At 40.9% G+C, this 19,883-nt stretch overlaps 2 protein-coding genes across 2 annotated transcripts; one reads left to right on the top strand and one right to left on the bottom strand.

The window, feature by feature from the left end:
• The first annotated feature begins 397 nt into the window (after window positions 1–397).
• LOC116335167 (T-box-containing protein TBX6L-like) lies at window positions 398–7,234 on the top strand. Its single transcript, XM_031758778.2, has 9 exons — window positions 398–664; window positions 1,702–1,840; window positions 4,789–4,891; window positions 5,380–5,544; window positions 5,637–5,783; window positions 5,897–5,973; window positions 6,106–6,176; window positions 6,328–6,541; window positions 6,680–7,234. The coding sequence occupies exons 1-9, from the start codon at window positions 622–624 to the stop codon at window positions 6,861–6,863; spliced, it is 1,143 nt and encodes a 380-aa protein (XP_031614638.2). The 5' UTR covers window positions 398–621; the 3' UTR covers window positions 6,864–7,234.
• A 2,871-nt stretch (window positions 7,235–10,105) lies between these two features.
• Window positions 10,106–19,680, bottom strand: crkl (v-crk avian sarcoma virus CT10 oncogene homolog-like). The gene is made up of 3 exons (XM_031758788.2): window positions 18,394–19,680; window positions 17,542–18,013; window positions 10,106–12,462 (listed from the first exon to the last, which is right to left on the bottom strand). The coding sequence occupies exons 1-3, from the start codon at window positions 18,702–18,704 to the stop codon at window positions 12,328–12,330; spliced, it is 918 nt and encodes a 305-aa protein (XP_031614648.1). The 5' UTR covers window positions 18,705–19,680; the 3' UTR covers window positions 10,106–12,327.
• Window positions 19,681–19,883: the final 203 nt, after the last annotated feature.

The raw sequence follows: 19,883 nt of genomic DNA, 5'->3' as shown, positions 1-19,883 counted from the left end.
CATTCAAAGCTGCCGAGAGGGGTCGTCCCCCCGCCCGCATTTTTAAATGGTCGCTGTCCGTTTTAATTTGGAATGCAGGAGAAAAGTAGGGATTGAATATTTTTATGGGTTTCAGGTCTAGTACGCGTATACTGTGTGCCTGGAACATAGCAGGACACCAGTTCTCGCATCAAAGCCAAATCACTCGCTTTTCTGTTTTTGAGGGCTTTAAAGGTGTTTTCAGGCGTGATTTCTACCCTCTACATGTAAATGCAGTAAATGGAACAAATAAAGAATGGAACATACTAATTTATTGGATACATTTATGGTTTAATATGATGGAAAAATCTTATTTCTTCCCATGACTCAAAATTAAATTGCAATATTTGAAAAAAGCAACAAATGGTTGCATGCAATCCCTTTAAAAAGAAAAGCAAAGAAACTAAATAGCAGGTAAACTCCTCACCTACCCCCTCAGTCTTTTCTGACCCCCCCACAGAAAGGCCACCCCTCTTCTTATGACCAATGGAGTTGAAGGCCACGCCGATCAAGGATATAAACTCCTGAATGTTCTCACTACAGTTTGATCATTTCAAGGCTGGACTTGGTTTAAAAACTTGAGGGATTCACAGGGTGATTGTGATGGAGATGACAGGAGGACATGATGATGTGCACCATACCGCTGGTAAGTTGAGTTATCACACCAACCTGTACTGCATGAGTGTGCATGTTTAAAATGACACACAAAAAATCTTCTAGAAAAAAATTAATTGCCTTATTTTTCGGACCATAAGGCACACCGGATTATAAGGCGCACTGTCGATGAACGGTCTGTTTTCATACATAAGACGCATTAAGCGAAACAAAACCATCAGATAAGTCAAACTTTACTCAACTCATTCTTCTTGCTTCCTCCAATTCCGTACCAGTGATTCATTAATGTTGAATTCTCTGGCAGCTGCTCTATTCCCATGTATATCAATGACTAATAAAAAAGTTAGTTTTCATCCTCCAGCTTCAGTTTGTTATGCTAACATAGCTAGCACATCATTACATACCAGGTAGCCCTAAAAAAGTGACTGCTGTTTAGTTTTCTGTCTTTATTTATGTTGGAAGTGATAGCAGAGCAGTACGTTTTACTTCTTTCAGAAATCTCTCAGTCAGAACATGCTATATCATGTTTAGGTGGAAACTAGCGCGCTAACTTCCTGCTTACTTCTAACTTTGTTAAATGTAATAAATTCTGTTTTCATGAATGGACAGAGTTTTGGACCAATCCATCAAGTGGTGCAGCTTCCTAGCTTACCAAAGTTGTACTAAAACATTTTTGACAGATTTTTGAGCGCCGTCTACCACATAAAATCAGTTTGAGGTCAGTAAGCACAACCAGATTCATACATAAGGCGCACTGTCAACTTTTGGGAAAATTAAAAATTTTAAGTGCGCCTTATAGTCCGAAAAATACGGTACTGTAATGATTTGTAGGTAAATAATAACTTATGCGAGATGAGCACCCAAACTAACAACAATAAAAAAGGGAAAACTCTTACAGAGAGAGTGTACATTCATATTTTATTGGCTTGAGAACTATTGATCCTGTGGAAGGCCTCTTCAGATGTAGAGGCTGGCTTTTCATGCTGCAGTAAACCATTCAGAGGTTCTATCAATACAGCTGCAGAACTGTTTACATGTATACTTGTATTCTTTTAATTTCTTTCCCAGACTCCAGTTTGAATGAGAGCATGTTGTCGTTAGCTCACCCATACCAGCCCAGTGGCATCAGGATGACCCTGGAGAACGCTGATCTCTGGCAGTCCTTTCACAGCATCGGTACAGAGATGATTATCACAAAACATGGAAGGTAATGAAGCTGATACTTGGAACATGTTCTGCTCTCTAAAGAGTGCTCTGTGTTGAGCCTTCAGCAGTTTTTCATGACATCAGTATTTCTCACAACAGTTGGAGAACTGCTAGAATGACTAGTTGGGCTCACTGAAAATCTTGCTGTCTTTCAGTTTCAAGAAGTTCTTTTAAGGTGTTGCTATATTTTTTTTTTTCCCACTTTTCAACTATCATGATACTGACAGTTGTTAGCAGTCTTTTTCACTTTAATTAACTTTAGTTAAATTTTAGTTGACTGTACTGGCGTTTCTGATACTACGTGTTATCTGCTTATTTGTACATTGGGCGATATGATTATTTAATCCAAGCTAATTCACTTCGATAGAAATGAACAGTCTCTATTTTAACCATAGTTTCATTTTAATGGTGAGAGACAGAACCATAAAAGTTATTAACTGATGTGCATGTAATTGAATGAAATAAGCATTTGATCCACAAGCAAAACATGACTTAGTAGTTGTTTGATAAGCCCCTGTTGGCAAGCACATCGGTAAGATGTTTCTTGTAGTTGGTCACCAGGTTTCTGCACATCTCACGAGCGATTTTGGCCCACTCCTCTTTAAAGAAACTGTAACTCCTTCAGGGTTTTTTAGCTGCCAATTGGCATTTGATGCTTCAGTTCCCTCCAGAGACTGTCTATAGGACTGGGGGCTGGAGCATGGCTAGATCACTGCATAGCCACCTCTTTAGCCATTTCTTTGTTGCCTTGGCAGTATGTTTTGGGTTACTGACCCATCTTCAGTGTTCTGGCTGAGGCAAGAAGGCTCTTGTCCAAGATTTTATGGTGCATTGGCCCCTCAGTGGGGTGAAATCGTCCCATACCCTTAGCAGAAAAATGACCTCAAAGCATAATTTTTCCACCTCCCTGCTTGGCTGTGGGGTTGGTGTTCTTTGGGTCAAACACAGCAGATCAAGTTGATCCCAGAGAGTTTTGGTTTCATTTGACCACAGCACTTTCTCCCAAGCCTTCTCTGAATCATTTAAGACGTTCGCTGGTAAGATTGGTCTTGAGCAGCTACATGGAATCTTGGAGTCCTGTACTACAAAACAGGATTTTGTCTTATTTGGCTAACGTCAGGGTTAACACTGTGTTTTCTGTACTCCAAAGGTAGTTCACTTATTACCGAGGTATAATACTATTTACAATATACTTGCACCATAAAGCTAACGTACTTTGAAGCTGGTTAAGTACAAGATTAGAGATATGAGACATGAGGTAACTGACTACTGACCAGTTCTCCTCAAAATAGCAATACCATTCCTGGACCTCTGTGCATGGATAGTAGCAGCGTCTGATGTCTTTGAGTTAAATCCTAAAGAATACAAATATAAAATGACTTCTGTCAGTCACACTATAGCTCACTTGATTGAGTGACGAGTGTGACCCATATATGCTACAGGGGTCTGGTGTTATTGTAAATGCACACCTGTGGCATTTTAGTAGGTAGTTACAGGTAGGAATAATGAAAATACAGAAATGGAACACTTGTGTGGTGGATGCTGACTCTTATAATGCTGATAATACCTGAATACATTAATGTATGCACTTGTAATGGTATATTGTGGTATTGCTACTTTAAATAGGAGTACTTCCTCTACCATTAATAAAAGTGGATAAGAAGGCTTTAAGTTGCACCCATCTTTAAATCTTTGCTTGTTGATTCAGGAAGAGGTTGCTTTTGCTGTTTAATAAAGCAGACTGTCCTTTTGCAGAGAGTTCACTGTGCTATACAGTTGTGTTTTCTATCGCTGCTTTTACTTGCAATCAGACAACGCAGATGCATTCACTGGAACACGGACACGGGCGCTTCAGGGAGTGAACTTGACTTGCGTCTTTCATAGTCATGGCTTGTCTAGCCTCTCCATGGCTGGTATTCCCTTTCCTTAATCTGACAGCAGCATGTGAATGGCTTCACGTCTCATTGGATTGAAACTTGAAACTGCTAATCTCTAGTGTCAACGCTCTAGAACACAGAGTAGAAAATAACATGTGTAACTTTGAAGACAAATGTTACACATCCAGTGGGTACAGTAAATAAATGGTCAAAATGACCTCCGTGTTTTCCTTAAAACACTTCCATGACTCCAAAATAAAATATTATTTCCAGGAACGATGTGAAGTACACAATCTGGTTACTAATCCAGCAGTATTTTCTCATTTTACTGAAAATGAGAAAAGACTGCTTTTCAATGAATTCGGTTTATTTTCATGTAACTTCCAGAGTGTATTTTCTTGTTTTTAGTTTAGTTTTCATCAGTTTCAATTTGATCAGACTTGTGTTTTTTAGGAGTAGGAGTAGTGTAGGACACAGGGAAAGACCAGTACAAGTATTGCAATAAAAACACAAGTCTGGAAAGCAGCTGAATTTGCAGTCTTGTCGACATCCAGAGTAAACATAATACATACATTTATCAGGGAAGCGATAATAACATTTTTACCTAACATGTTAAAAGTTCAAGTTATTTGTTTAAATTTAGTTTTCAAAGATCTCTGTTTGCTGTACAAAGGCCTGACATCCACATACGAGGACATTATACTGCCACTGTTCTATCGAAATTTAAAACGAATGTCCTCATTTGTGGATCTCCTTTTTCTCAGAAACAATAAGTCAGGTAAAATGCCATGAAAGAGTTCAGGTCTTAGGAGGTTAAAAAACCTTGGTGGTGACAATACAAGGTCCTGAAAAAGGACTACACAAAGTGCATTTTTACATATTGTTTCATGCAGGCCACGTAAAAGTGGATGACCTGTTTTGCACGTCATTTTGTTTTTCAGGTTTCCGGGTAGAAGAAACTTTGAAATGGACTTGCATGCAAAAAAGAAATCCCCAAATTAAGTGTTTAAAAAGTTGTTTATTTTTCATTTGAGCCACATTTTTGCTTCTGACTTGGTGCATGCCTTTTCAGGAGGATGTTTCCACACTGCAGGGTCAGGGTATCCGGGCTCCAGCCTTTTACCAACTACGTCATCACGATGGACATCGTTCTTGTAGATGGCTTCAAGTACAAGGTATGATCGCATGCAACAAGCGATGATTGTGTGCTGTAGCTAGTTTGCTCCTACCCACCCCCCTTCTTTCTTGGGCTTAAAGTGAGCCGAGTGCTGTTTGTAAAAGGCTGCAGTTTGGAGCCAGACCTCAGTCTACCCGTTCTGGGTCGTTCACTGCTGCATATCAAAGCAAGCCCTATAAGTGCAGTCTCGGCTGGAAGCCCAATCAATTAGCATCACTGATCAGTGAATGAGGAGTAGTTGACCTTCCATAGATTCAGCAGCTCATGCATTGTTCCCTTTAATCACCCCCATCCAACTGGGTCACTCCCTTTTTAGCATAGTGTATTGGGTTGCCAAGTACTGTAAGGAGCACTTTTTTTTTTTATTTCTCTCCCCCCATGTGTGAGTTTGTAGGGTTTTCTTGTGGTTCATGGAGAGTTTTGCTTAATTATACACATCATGAAGTCTCACACTTAAATCTGCCCCACTTCATTATTTCTCTGTAGTGGAAAAAGGAGCAGTGGGAGATGGCAGGAGCGGCAGACCCCCACCCCCCGTGTCATACATACATGCACCCAGACTCTCCTGCTCCAGGAAGGCACTGGATGAAGCAGCCACTATCTTTCCCCAAGCTTAAGCTCACCAACAATACCTTGAATCAGCATGGCCATGTAAGACAACCCCCCTCTTTTCTTTTCTTTTTTCTATATTGTAGTCTTCACTGTATTTGACCATTTGCTTATTTTCTTGTTTTTACAATCAGATCATCCTGCTCTCCATGCATCGCTACTACCCGAGGTTTCATGTGGTCCAGGCGGATAACCCGTACGCTCTCCGCTGGGGCTCTGTGCAGAGCTTCTCATTCCCAGAGACGGCGTTCACTGCAGTCACTGCTTACCAAAACCCAAAGGTTCAAATCTGCCAAAAACAGTCAATAACATTAAAATTTTTGTGCAGAACATCCTTTTTATTTAACAGAATTCTGCAATGCCAATCCAACCGTCTTTTCTTGTTTCTTCTAAGATTACCAAATTGAAAATTGATCACAACCCCTTCGCTAAAGGCTTCAGGGAAGGAGGCACTCATTCTCACAGTAAGAGGTAAGAATGCCTCTCAAGAGACTTAAATTTGTTGTACTTTTCAATTTGTTTTTCTTAATTTAGGTCATTGTAAAGATGAAATTAAAATTAATTGGAAAGAACATGTAAATCATTATATACAATATATTTTAGGTTGTCAAATAAAAGCCCCCCTGCAAAGAGACCCACACTGGACAGGGATGACTTGAGCAACAGCTCTCCAAGTAAGCTTCTGTAATTTCTGTCTTCAAGTTTTTAATAAATGAATACTAAGAGAAAATGTAAGAAAAGGATTTATGGTGATGAAAGTTGTGCTAAAGCAGTTTGAAAATGTGGCGACACTCCCGAGATTTAAATGTTGCATTTCCCTCTTAGGCCTGCAGAGGATGCCCTCCACCTCTCAGTTCACACAGATGGAGGCGAGTCGGGCCTCCACACAGCAGTCACTGAAGGGAGGTCATCTTTCAGGCTCAGCTCTGGAGCCGGACCCGTCTGAGAGTATACACGTTGAGCCCCTGGTGCTGCGGGAGTACAACTGCAGCAGTGATGAACAGATGGTGCCTGCTTCCATGCCGTACCAACCATACAGGTCTGATTTAAAAAACATCCAGTGTTGTTTAAATGCTTGGTACACTTCTACCCACTCAGAGACTACCTGAGATCAAGATGAATAGCACCAGGCATGCAGTCGCATTACATTTAACCTCCGTGTGACTCTTTCGTGCAGGTCTGAGTACGGCATGTTCCCATACCCTTCCAGAGATCCAGACGGTGCGCAGATCTTCCTCCACCCTCCTCCTAATTCACGTTCTGCATCTGAACCTTGCATCCAACAACATGGCTATTACCACCAGTATAACACCACAGCAGACTGGAGCCAGAGCCCAGTCCTGTCATACACAACTTGGTAAAGATTGATCTTTTTTTAAGGTAGTGAAATTGTTGGACGATGACGATACGAAAGAACTAAAGGATTGTGATAGACGTGGAGGAATAACTGACCTTCCACTTGTTTTATTTCCATTAGCTTGGATTATATACAGCAGCAACTTAAAATAGTCTGTTTTAATGGACGAAAAAAAAATCTGTTTAGCTTGAGGTTTTAGCTTTTGTGTTATTTTGTATTTTTATTTTTTTTTTTCCTCACAGTGAGTCCAACTTGAGATTTTTGTCTATGCTCAAGTTTTTGTTGGTTTTTTTGTTTTTTTAAGTTAACATGTATATTGTTTTTTTTGTTTCTCAGCTGAGAAATAAATGTAAGAATGAATGTAAAGGTGAAACGATCCATTCTGTTCCATAACACACCTACAGACCGCTCTACGTCACACTTCAGTGAGTCCAGTTAACACCATGTGCAACAGTGTGTCAGACACCGTTCAAGAAGAACGGAGCTAAGATAGACTGCCCTGGCGTAGTGTCTGACCTGATAAAGAAGTGACAGACTACTAGTGTGGAAATGGGATCATAGCCTGGCATGTTTCCTCAGCAGAAGGCAGGAGCGTCTGTCCTGTAAATGTTTTACGACCGACAGGGCAAAGCCATATCTGGGACATTCATAAAGCTTTAGGGAGCAGACACTGCAGCAAGTAGTTTTCTAGAACATGCGTGCAGACTTGCATCTTTTTGTGTTGTAGATTTGAACTTTTTTTTTTCTTCCTTTAAACAAACGCACAGGCCTGCACAGAGACTTGAGTGGTACCAAAACTGGAGCAGTCTGTACTTGAAGGGCTAGCTGTGACTTACTTTTAGTTGGGAGTTAATTTAGTTTAACCCAGGCAAACTCCTTATTGTGTTTTTGACTCATGGAACATTTTTTCCCCAATCATAACTTGTAGTCCTTGTATGTCCATTTTAAGTTGGGCAACTTTAGCTTCTGAGAAACTAACCTGAATTTTTAAACTTGTGGCTTTTTTAAAGCGGGGGAAACACACTTGTATAAGTGTGACTGATTTCTAACACCATTAATTCATGTTTAACGGGTCATCTCTCTGACTTCTGTCATTTTTTCTGATTTTGGCAGCAGAAGCCACACACTTTTGTACCATTTATGCTGCCACCAAAAATGTATATAACATCCATATCTGAAAAGCTATGGCAAAGCAGACTTTGCTCCTCTAGTTGCAAAAATCTCAGATTGCACTGTGGAGAAAAATGACCTTTGGATCGCTTACTCGGATCTCGTCACTTCCTTGCGACTTTCTCCGTCACCGGTTTCAGGTCATACTTCATAATCATCAGTGGTCATCATTCTTGTCACATGTGAGGATCGGATTGGGGTTTAAAACGCCTCGAGGTTAAAGGGAAAAGCGCTCGTGCCCTGTTTTTTGTTTATGGTGTTTGGAAAGAGGAGTTGACGTGCCATAAAGTCACAGATACTGCTCCTGCTGGGTATCCAGAGGGCAAACAAACTACATTCATTACTATAAATTATGAAGATTTAATGTTGTGTATTTGATCAGCTATTTTAGATGAATTCAAATTAGCATCAACATTGTCATACTTTAAATTGCAGCCCTTCTTAAGATTAATTGCAAAAAAGAAAAAAAAATGACTGTACATTCACTTCTGTGGGCCAAGTGCTCTACAGCATAACTGCCATCACAGCTAGCTTGAGGGCGGTGGCCATAATGGACTGTAGGAAGGCCTTTATCGACCCTGCTGCACATCTATTTAAACCCTCACTAACGCACACTGTGCCCCGAAGAGAGGTCAGCATCGGCCAGGTTTGATTCATTATGGCCGTTTTCGCTGTGGTCTGTGCCTTACACAGTGCAGAGGAATACATTGATTGGCTTTAATGGCAACTTAACCCACGCATGAGGTACAAGGGATCCAGAGAAAAACGACAAAGAGAATCAATGTGCAAATTCAAACCACCTTATATGGATACATATTTGTCCGTACGCTTTCATTAATATCCACTAAGTGTCAAAGAAATGCTGCTTTTGATGGTTTCTGTTATAGCAAGTCTAGATCACTTGACAATACTAGGTACAGCACAACAAAATGAAAAATATTTTCACAAATATTCATCCACTCGAGTCGCCCCATTTAAAATTTGGTCAGGAGTACGCCTCAGACCTTCTCTCACAATAACAGCTTTTATTAAAAACTAGTAGTGCCAGGTCTATGGGTTTGCGCAATGCTGCTTGCATCCATATTGCCCCTCGAGTCACTTGACGCAATGTTCAAAATGCAAAAAAAATCAAGGCTAAAAAGCATCACTCTGCAAACAGGACAGTTCAATGGGGTCACTAGTAAAACGGCTAGTGTTTTATGGACAACATGCCAGTTTCACAAAATTGCATGAAGACCGCTGCACTCAATACTTGTACATATATTCGCCGGTGTCCTTTGCACATCAGCATTCATGTTTTAGGGTGTGGACTTTCCATGCAAGATGAGAGCTGGTTATTGTATCTGTGTATAGGTCACCGCAACAATATCCACTTTTCTGAATATGCGTCACGATACATTAAATATTAGCGTGCCAAAATGTCTGGGTTTTGTTCAGATAAAAAATAAAACCTGATACTATGTTAAGAGCAGTAATGATTTGCATAAACAAAACTAACACGAGCAACAGTCTGTAGGCTCAAGCCAAGTTATTAGCATCAATACAGTCCCATTGACCTGTCCTAGTCAGTGGCAGGCATCATTTTAGTGCACATTTAGCCAAGCGCATCAGCAGCAGTACTGTCCCCCAGCAGCAGAAAGGGTCATCTCAGAGACAGCAGGGCACTCATTTCTCACAACACTGTCAGCAGAGACCTTGTTACAGAAGTCATAATAGCACATACAAAGTATAAATATTGGGGGGACCTGCTGATTTACACCGCTCAGTACCTGGTTTGCAAAGTGCTGAACAAACAGAGCATGACCACCAGAAACATTGCCCTTGAAAACTTTTCCATTCCCCCATCTGCGGGTCAGCTGACTGTCTTTTATTAGCACTTCATTAAAATTCATTAATTGCTTCCTTTCTCCTGGGCACGGGGAGAATCAAAACTGGAACTGTCAAAAAAAAAAAAAAAAAGAAGAACAGAGCAACTGTCCTGCGCTCTACATGCACAACTGTTAATGTCGAGCCGCAGCCAACACGCGTCACACCCAACCATCTGTGTTAACACGATGACAGAATCAGAGGGCATACTTAAAGAAGTAAACATTTTTATTTACTTGTTATGTACATAAAGGGCCTTTACCAGCACAGGTGTTAACCATGGGAAATATTAACACATGTAAATGGTATAAGAAAATAAAAGGCACAATCTTTCAATTTTTTTAAGTAAAAGACAAGCTTTCCTAAAATATGTGAAGACAGCACAGTAATACTGTTAATGCCATTACAAAATAACTCAGAAGCATGAGGAAAAAGCAAAGGGAAATAATCAGAGTGTATTGCTTAATTAGTAAGATTTCATTAAGCTTGACAAGGAAAACCCCAACCCGGTGCGTCTGTACACGGCAGGTGGGATTAAAAGAGAAACTTTTATTTAATGAGGAATTTAATGACATCAAGCAGCATTTGGCGAGGGAAAAAAAAAAAAAAAAAAAACCCCAAAACAAAACAAATGATCTCCCTGGTCAAGAGGTCATGCACAGAGGCAACCAGCAGGCATTTATTTGTTTTCCCTTTTTAAAATGTCACCCTTGGTTACTTTTAATAACATCACTCATTAAAAAAAAAACAAACCTGATTTCATAGCTTACTACGAAACCACCGAAAAGGAAAACAGGGATACAACTAAAAGAATTCTGAGTCGATGGCTGAGCAATAATTTTTTCCTTTTCCTTTTTTTTTTAACAAAGCGCTAAAAGAAGCGACAGAAAGGGGGTAGGATGGGCAGGGATGGGATTGATCAGTTTTACTGCACAGACCTGGAGTTCTGCACCATTTGCACATCTGTTTAATCCTCGGCTCGACAGAATCTGCTGCGGCAGTGTGATGAGATTCTTTCCACTACTCAGCATGAAGGAGAAAAATTATTTGTGCGCAGACCAAAAATACTCTAGGAATAAAGCTGGTTGAAAAAAGATAATAAAAATCCTACATTGACAGGAGTATCATCACAATAAAAACTAAAGGGTCAGAGATGGAATTGCATGTGCTAGAAGTAAGACTTGTCTTACTTTGAAAAGGCATTGATGGGATCTCATTGGCTTGCTCAGACATTCCCCCTTCCCTGACCTACACCACTGAAAAACTCAGTTCTTCATCTCAGTGGAAAGGCTTCAAGTCCTCATGCCCACACTGTGGGGACACTATGTTTTTAGTATGTTTAGCCTTGTAGTCAGATGCTTGCGGAAAGTGCTGGCCAGGGCTGTTGCTATTTGGCTTTTAGAAACCCTGCTCAAAGCTTGGCACTCTTAATGCAAATAATCTAAAATGTGTCTTTTAGTCTTCAATGATCTCCAAGCAAGTAAAGAGGCGCCGACGTGGAGATGCAAGGTTAAAATTAATCATTGGACAATGATTTAGAAAATAGCAACAATTATAATGAAGTCACATGGCCGTTCATGTCTTAGTAACATAAGATAAATAAGCTATCAGCCAGTCAGGGTGTAGAATGGATGGGATGGGATGGGATAATGAGATCTACCGTGCCATGTTCCAACTCAAATCCTCCACACACCCCATCTCTTTCTACTTCCTCCTAATCTGTAACACACACGCACACAAAAATCTGTCTACCTGAACAACTCATGGCCAATGTGTACAAGTGTGTGCTTGTGCAATGGTTAAGGTACAACAGTGACTTGATTGTTTGGAGAAATAACATGACTGGCTGGTTAGCTCCTCATTGCCTCAGTGCTCTCCCAAGTCCATAGGGATAATTCTTTCTTTCCCTATTTCATACAAATATCCTCACATCAACAAAACAAGCACACATCAACACTTCTGAAAGTCCCAAAGACGTCAAACATAACAAATATTAAGAGAAAACTTTTTTTTCACTTTTTTTCCTTTCTTTTTTTTTTTAAAGACGTGATGTAATATGCTAACTATCCATTGTGGACACACACGTACACAAAAACATACATACCCACACACACAGTCTGATGCCCAGTGATCTGGAAATGAAAAGAACACTAATGCAAAAATGCCACCCAGCCTGGAACAAAGATAAGGGAAAAGGGACCTGGGAAAAGTGGGGTCAGGTTTTAGTTTGGATCTAATGTCCAAAGCTGTAAACAGTCAGAAAGCCTTGCAATGGCTGGCAACAACAACAGGAAAGGGGGGGGGGGTCGCTATCATGGTACAGCCCCAAGCAGGCAAGCACATAACCGTGAGACTGGCAGGAAAAGATGGAGACAGCCAGCAGATTCGGGTACTCGGCGATACGGGAAAGAGGCTTCAGCTGAACGCCTAGGTCAGTCACTCTCCTCCGGATTCTGGGGGTCTATGATTTTGACATGGGTGAATGGAAAGAGACCCCTCCGTCCGTTCACCTCTCCCTCCCACTGACCGCTGATGTTCATCCGCGTAACCTTGACAATGTCACCAACCTGAGAAAAGGAGGAAAGGAAGCAGAGTTACAGGAGAACTGGTGTCAAAGTCTAACCTAATTACATATAAGATATTCAGCACAATGCAGTATTGGGGAGTTGTTTTGTGCCATTTAAGCAATTTAGTCAGAAACTTGTAAAACAAAACTACAACCCATGTCTTACAGTAGTCAGTCATAGGCCCAATTAAAAAAACTAAATCCTTACGACAAGTGGCTGATGTTTGTTTTAAAGCCTCTTCCAAACTACAACAATAAACCCTTTGAGGTTACAGAACATCCAGTCTGATTTATTAATACACGCTTTCTAAAATAAAACCCAGACTGTTGGATCTCCACTGTCACATTACACCGCAGGTTAAAAGATGACAGAAGAGCGCCGAGCTGTCGCTCAGATGGTTTGTGACACTCCGCGTGACCCCAATCTGTTAAAGCCATATGTTCTTTATCAGGATTAGGAGGGGGAAAAAGTCCATCATGAAAACCACGACTGAAAATATGATGTGAGGGCACACCAGTGTGGCATCAATTTGAATGAAGCTTCAAAGACATCCTGTCCTGGACTTTGGAACTACAACGATGCCACTCTTGAATGACAAGTATATGATGTATGCAGTCATAAAAAGTATTAGTGAGATCTGTCAAAAAGTCAGAAAAGGTCAGGTTTGTACGTTGAGAACTTCATAAGGATTAAATTTAGGTGTTAAACGTTGCCTTATGTCAAGTAGATATAAATCTTCAGCCAGAAAAAGCCTTGTTATTTAAGAATGGATGTTTTAAGTATATTGAATATTTTTTTTAAAAAAGAGCAAGAATTAACTACCAATAAGCTACTAAGAGGGGGGGGGAAAAAAAAAAAACCTAAAAACATAACATATTGAAGGTATAACTTGATTTTATCTGCCTGTATGTCCAGTCGCAGCTTCTATATCCTGAACTTCACGATCTAAAATAGCCACGCCACAAAATTAAAGATTCTGTGCATTCAATGAAGGCAAATTAGAAGCCAAAAATAACAGTGGAAACACAGCTTTAGCTAGTGAAAGTTTTTGATGCCTTCCTTTTTTCAATTAACCAACTATATTGAACACTCTGGTGAACACTTAAGTGTAGATACTTAAAATTCTGGGTGCTCAACTTTGTCTTGAACTTCTACAGCATCATATCCATTTAGGCCGAGCTTTTTGCAGCATACTACACAGTATATTTAAAAACCAAAGACTTTGAAAATGTGGATACATTGAAACAGATGATATACAAATCTGGAATTCTAAGAGCTTCCAGATTAAAAATAAATAAATAAAAAAATAAAGACAGACCCAACCGAGAGGAAACACTCTTGTGGGAATCACCATTTATGACTTGAAGTTATGGAGTTGTGTAATTGTAAAAGTACAGCAGAAAAAGTAAATAAAGCTTTTTAAGCTGCGTCAGTTCATTCAAAGTTATGACGCACATTAATAGCCGGAGTCTGTGATCGTATACTGCGTATCAATCAGAGGCTGAAAGGTGGCATACACTGACAGCTGTGAACAGCAAAGCTTTGTTGACAGGCGAATGGTGATTTGGGGTTTAGTCAAATTGCAAACCAAACTTGTCAGGAATTACAAAATAGAAAAAGCAAGGCTGCAGATTACGCAAATGAACAAGGAAATGCATAACCAGGAGGAGGTTTTCGATTAAGGAATGCTGCCCTCCCCTCAGTATTCACATTTTAAGAGACATAAGTAGCGAAGGTATCCCAGAGAACTAACTAGCAGTAATTAAAGTTGTATCCATATATGCATTCAGAAAACTTATGGATGTCTACATTTGTAAGTCTTTAGAGGACCGTAAACACACAGAACCTAGATTGAATATGCAGATTCCTTAAATGAAGCTCAGTTAAGAGAATTCAAATCAGGACTCTGCAGAGTGAACCTACTGAACCATTCAAGTGCTGCCCATCTTTAAGCAGGTACAAGAGCTATCACTATCCACGCTAGAGAGAAGACTGTGCCAAGAAACAAATCTGGACAATGTGACGAATGCAGCAACACTGAATCTGGAACAGTTTCATTACTTTACTCTGAGGAAGACTGGCACCGGTGGCAAAATGGTGATACAGGTATCTGACCATGAGCTTTCTGTTCCTAAAGTTGGAAGCACTGACGTCAAAGACTTTATCTATGATGCAGATTTCAGCAACTACCATTATTTTATTTTTTTTCCTCCGTGGAAATCAATCCAACCTTTGCAATGTAGCACTGTGCAACATCAGGTATTAACAGTACTTCCACGTCAGCAGGAAAGAGTTGGGAAACAAAAACTCCTGTGGCTTTATTGTTACTTATGTCCAGTTGAAATAAACTAATACTTGGAGTTAGGTGGAGCTTGCCAATGCAAATAGATGTGGCAATTTCTAAAACCTGCGATGACAACATGAAATGGCATTAACCTAAGATGAACCGTGGGAACGCATTACCCATATCACCCTGAACACGGGTCGGCGATTCCAAGTTGGGAAACAGAATCAAAACAGTGTCACAGGAAATTTTGTTTTTGTGACATTTACAACAAAAATATAAAAAAATGAAATGGAAACAAAACAAGCAACAAGGAAAATGGATGCCAATCGGATTTAAATCAATCCCTGATTAATAATAATAATTTAAAAAAATGTTAGGTCAAGTTTATTTTTATTCTCACATGTTAACATTTTTTAGTGCCTTCAGGGGCCAAAGTTTGCTTTTTGCCAGACTCTGGTGGTTTATTAAAAAAATAAATAAATAAAAATTAAATGAGTTAATACTGATTCCGGGGAAAACATCTAAAGCTGTTCACCTGAAGGTCCATCAGACCAGCTTGGGGAATCTCTTAGAAACAGAGAAAATGTACTCTTCACTTCACTAATGACACGAGCCAGCAAGCATTATACGAGCATCTAAGCCGGCACCAACAAATGCACTGTTGCATCAATAATCATCTCAGATGTACTTTTGGGAATCATGCATGTACCGAGAAGAGACACATTTAACTTTAATATTTCATCTCTTGCTAACCGTGGCTCCATCTGCTGCTTCACTGCTACACCAAATGATCACAGAGAAAACGTAAGCGGCAAACACAGTCCCGCCTCAAGTTTCAGTTCTCACACGCTCACTCTTGACTGCTCATTCGTGTGCAACCCATCTTTCTTTACAGCCGTCCCTTGGCCTCGTCTCTTCCTCTCTTCTATCTATTACAGTAAGTTAAATGAACATTTATTAAATGGAAACTGGAATCTCATTTCGGTGCTAACAAAAGATGGGCGACAACAGGCCTGGAAGGGTGCAGAGACACTGGCCAGCTGATGCATCTTGCTTATGCACTCAACCAGCATCGCAGTTTGAGTCTAAATGAGGTTAGGGACATTTTTTTGAGGTGACTGCTATTAGCTGTCGATTATTTAACAACACAACAACAAAACAAAAAAACCCCCAAAACTGCTTAATCTTTAGCAGGATGCTGATATTCTCAATTTACACTCATTTATGTGCAAGAAAGAGTCACAGGGAGGAAGTACTTCACTGTATCCATCTCTGCCGCCCTATTTTACACCTATAACTGCTGTCAAACTGATGAGTGTGAATGGAAGTGGCGCTATTGTAATATAGCTTGCATTCTCATCCTTCCCCTGGGGTGAAAAAATAAATAAATTAAAAAAATAAAAACACAAAAAAACCCACTACAGCTCAATCTGCTACTGGAGCTGAGTGTTTTGGAGGCCCATTATATTTCTGAGGCACATATTAAGCATTGCATTGCATGTTTCAACATGCCACCACAGTCAGAGCAGATTTGTATTAGCCACAGCGTACCACTGAGGAAGGCAACACTGCTGAGAAATGCTTTCGTCAAAGCTGCTTCCAGGTTAGCAGGTAGATGGACAGCACTGAGTGCAAGCTTCAGTCGCAGAGTCAAGTAATCAAAAGCCACAATGCTGTGGTGAGTTTCACTAGAGTCCCCACCCACCCTCCAATTTACATCTGCAAACTTTTTTGCATTTATTATTCATCGTTCTAAGAATCATATTAAGCTCTCTCAAACCACCCATCTCATATCTGCATGACTTTTGGTCCAATCCAAAGCCAAAAAGTTGTTTTATTTTTTTGTTGTTTTTTTTTTTTAACTATCCAAGGCTACAAAATAGATGTGGTTCATGTATTCTGACTGAACAGCAGCACCACATAACCAAAGCATCTTTGTGCAGCCAGTGTCCAGAGCTAGTTGTGACCAGACAGATAGTCTCCTGGTGTAATAATAACTTTTTATATTCAAACAAACAGGAAGGGCCTGATAAGAGCAAGCAGCAAGATGCTAAAACCACAGTTTGGTTATTAGTCTTTTAGTGTGAGCACACATCAAGAGGCTAGAATGTCAAAAGGACTCAGAAAAGGCGAAGCTTATCTGCAGACACTTTCTCACACTGAACCCAGCAAAACTACTGTGGTAACTGAAGGCGGGACTGGTGTTTCCCCAGGTCCCTCTACTACTTAATTTTGCAATTTTAGTATAAAAAGAAGTGATAGTTTTACACAGAAGCCTCTCCAAGCTTTGGTCACACAACCTAATTTTTATAAGAGTTACCTCTTGAGATTGGCGATTGTTGTCTATGTTTAAGTAACCTGACAGCTCCTAGAGAGCTGTCAGGTTGTGAAAATGTAAAAACACAAGTTTTTTCAGTGTTTTAACTTGACTGAGATGATAAACTAATTTGTGTAGAAAAGTCTAAGCTGCACACAGACATCTTTGATTTATTTGGGCGCAGATGGAAAAATAATTAAGAAATGACTGAAGATGGAATACTGCTGCTTTAGGCAAAGAAGCTTATAGCGTGTTGTACTCCAGGCCCTTACCTGGCATATTAATTTACTGCATGATGTTGCATTACAGATCAAAGGTCCAGCTAAACAGATTTATGAAAAGTTAACGATTTAATTACAATATCCATCCTTTATAAAAATGAGCAGTGCATTAAAACATGATGAAATTACACTGATCCCCTAGAAAAAAACAAAAACAAAGAAATAAAACAGGTAAGATCAAATAAATACAATACCTCTAGAGCAAGAGCAGTCTTGTCGTAGGCACAGGGCACTCGTTTCTGGATGGCTTTCGCCATGACAGGGCCGTTCTGCATGGACGGTAGCGGAGCGATAACTGCTCCAGGTGCGTTGGGCATTGGAGAAGGCGTCTGGGGTTGGGCATAGGCATGAGCAAGAGCATTGGAGGGCTCAGGGATCCCATAGCTGTTGGAGTTTCGCGATCCATGAGAAGGTTGGCCAGGGTGGGGTGAAGGTCGTACCACTTTCTCTACGTAGGGCACAGGGATCATCCCAGCACGTCCATCTTTATTCTTGGCGCTCCACCACTGCTCCTCCGGTTTTTCCAGGATGATAAGGATCTCCCCCTTCTTGAAGGGAAGGTCCTCAGCATCGCTGCCGGTGAAGTCGTATAGAGTCCGCACATACTCCAGATTCTCCTCTGCTCCAACCATGGGCTGGACAGGAGGACTCGGTGTACTTGAATACCTTAGAAAATTAAAAATAATGACGAAATTAAGTAAATGTTAATTGGTTATCCTTAAAAGTCATCACTGTGAAGCCTAGAATACAACAAAACTGCATTATTTGTTGAATAAAATCCTTTATAAACATGATTACCTAACTCCTCAATTACCAAAATGTGGTATCAGGTTTGGCTATAAAACCACACAAATCCTGAGTGAGGTTTATTTTTCCAGTGGTACCAACACTTCAAAGAAAAAACAAAACCCCCAAACAAACAAACAAGCAAACTAGATGTGTGGTAATAGTGCTGATTTTATGACATAACCAAGTGAAACTGGGTTAGTTCTGATAAAAATAGTATGGTAAAGTGCTAGAGGAGGCGTGGTGGGTGACCTCCCTACCTGGGGGCTGGCTCTATCAGCGTGGTCGTGTCCAAGTAATGGATTTTGTAGAACTCCAGGAGAGCTGGGAGGTGGTCGAACTCTTGATCCCCTATTTTGAACCTCTTGCTGGGCAAAGAGTTGATGATATAGTGGGACACTTTGGAGTTTTCCGACACCGACAGTACGTAGTCGCCGGGGCAGGTCGACGAGTCTCGAACAAGAAACATGCCATGTCTCTGTCCTTGTAACCTATTCTGTGCCTCCTGTCGTGACACGGGTCCAAAATACCAGGCGGACCGATCAGAGGAATCAAATCGAGCAGTTGACATTTCTGTTCAAAAATAAGTTAATGTGGGCTTACAAATTAATATTAATAATAATAGAAAGGAAAATACTACAGGATTGGCTAGGCAATAAGTTAAAAGCTGTATGCGTGGTTCCAATTGGCCAATCACAGCAAACTGTAGGATTTGGAAGACTCAGGGCAGGGCACTCGTCGCTCTGGAAGGAGTTTCCGAGTGATTTCTTCACAAAACGCCTCAGGCACCGAAAAAATCTGTTTAAGAAAAACAAAAACAACCTGGCGTTTTTGTTTTCTTTTTTTCCCCTCCTTTCAGATGCAGGCTGCCAGTGACTTGATCCAACTCTGGAGCATACTGTTGTCCCAGTCTGCGGCCGAGCAGTTGTTAAAAGGGGGCCAAAAAACAGAAGAAAAACGAGCAAACTTACGACAGGCTACCATTGACGGAGGGCCAGAGAAGCAAACGATCAATGAAGCTTCCCCTTTTCGTTCCGCCTTCCGAGAAAACACCAAATCTTCTCTTCTAATAAATGTATCTCCTCCAGTCAGTGTCAGTTGTGAGAGCGGAAAATGTGGCCTCACTTTTCCCCCCTTCTTCTTTTTTCTTACATCCGATAATCCCTCATCTGTGCACAAAGGTCCCCGGCAGGTCACGAAACTATCAGCCGAAATCCTGCGGAGCTCACGGCGAGACACACTTCATGGAAACGCGTTTTCGAATCCCCTTTCTCGAGTCGGAGCAGACTTTTGAGGCAACACAGCAGAAAAATGGCGGCTCGCAACACGTCTTCACACAAAAAAATGATTTCAGGGCAGCGGCTCGTCTCCTGTGCGTGCATCTCAGGAGCCACGACCGTTTACAGGAGCTGTCGCGTGCATCCCCGACCGCTCACGAGGGATCTCGGCTTAACGATTGCTATATTTTATACTTTCCCTTATTTCCGCTCGTCCCCACTAGCACAGGCTACCAGAAGTACTGAGGTCGAAAAATGGCGACGGGAGGGCAGGTCCCGCTTTCTATCAGCGCGTCACTGACGGCAGGAGCGAGAGAGAGGGGAGGGGGGGAGAAGTGAAGGAAGGAGGTGGGCGTTTGGCGAAGCCACGGACAGCCCCTAGCTCTGCGAGAGTAGGTGTCAGTCATTTCTCAGTGAAGCATTCTGCTGATAGAAGTAGCTGTTCCATCGTGTCGGGAATATAGTGCATATAG

The sequence above is a fragment of the Oreochromis aureus genome, linkage group 7 (genome assembly GCF_013358895.1).
Source record: "Oreochromis aureus strain Israel breed Guangdong linkage group 7, ZZ_aureus, whole genome shotgun sequence".
Lineage (NCBI taxonomy): Eukaryota > Metazoa > Chordata > Actinopteri > Cichliformes > Cichlidae > Oreochromis > Oreochromis aureus.
The sequence above is the reverse complement of the archived record's forward strand: the minus strand, read 5'-3'. Positions and strand labels throughout refer to the sequence as shown.

Excerpts from the sequence above, each read along its gene's own strand:
- LOC116335167 (XM_031758778.2), top strand. The coding sequence starts at position 622 with ATGGAGATGACAGGAGGACATGATGATGTGCACCATACCGCTG. Across the intron at positions 1,841-4,788 it reads ATTATCACAAAACATGGAAG|GAGGATGTTTCCACACTGCA; the intron begins GTAATGAAGCTG and ends ATGCCTTTTCAG. Across the intron at positions 5,784-5,896 it reads CTGCTTACCAAAACCCAAAG|ATTACCAAATTGAAAATTGA; the intron begins GTTCAAATCTGC and ends GTTTCTTCTAAG.
- crkl (XM_031758788.2), bottom strand. The coding sequence starts at position 18,704 with ATGTCAACTGCTCGATTTGATTCCTCTGATCGGTCCGCCTGGTATTTT. Across the intron at positions 18,014-18,393 it reads CTGATAGAGCCAGCCCCCAG|GTATTCAAGTACACCGAGTC; the intron begins GTAGGGAGGTCA and ends TAATTTTCTAAG. Across the intron at positions 12,463-17,541 it reads AGACTGCTCTTGCTCTAGAG|GTTGGTGACATTGTCAAGGT; the intron begins GTATTGTATTTA and ends TCCTTTTCTCAG.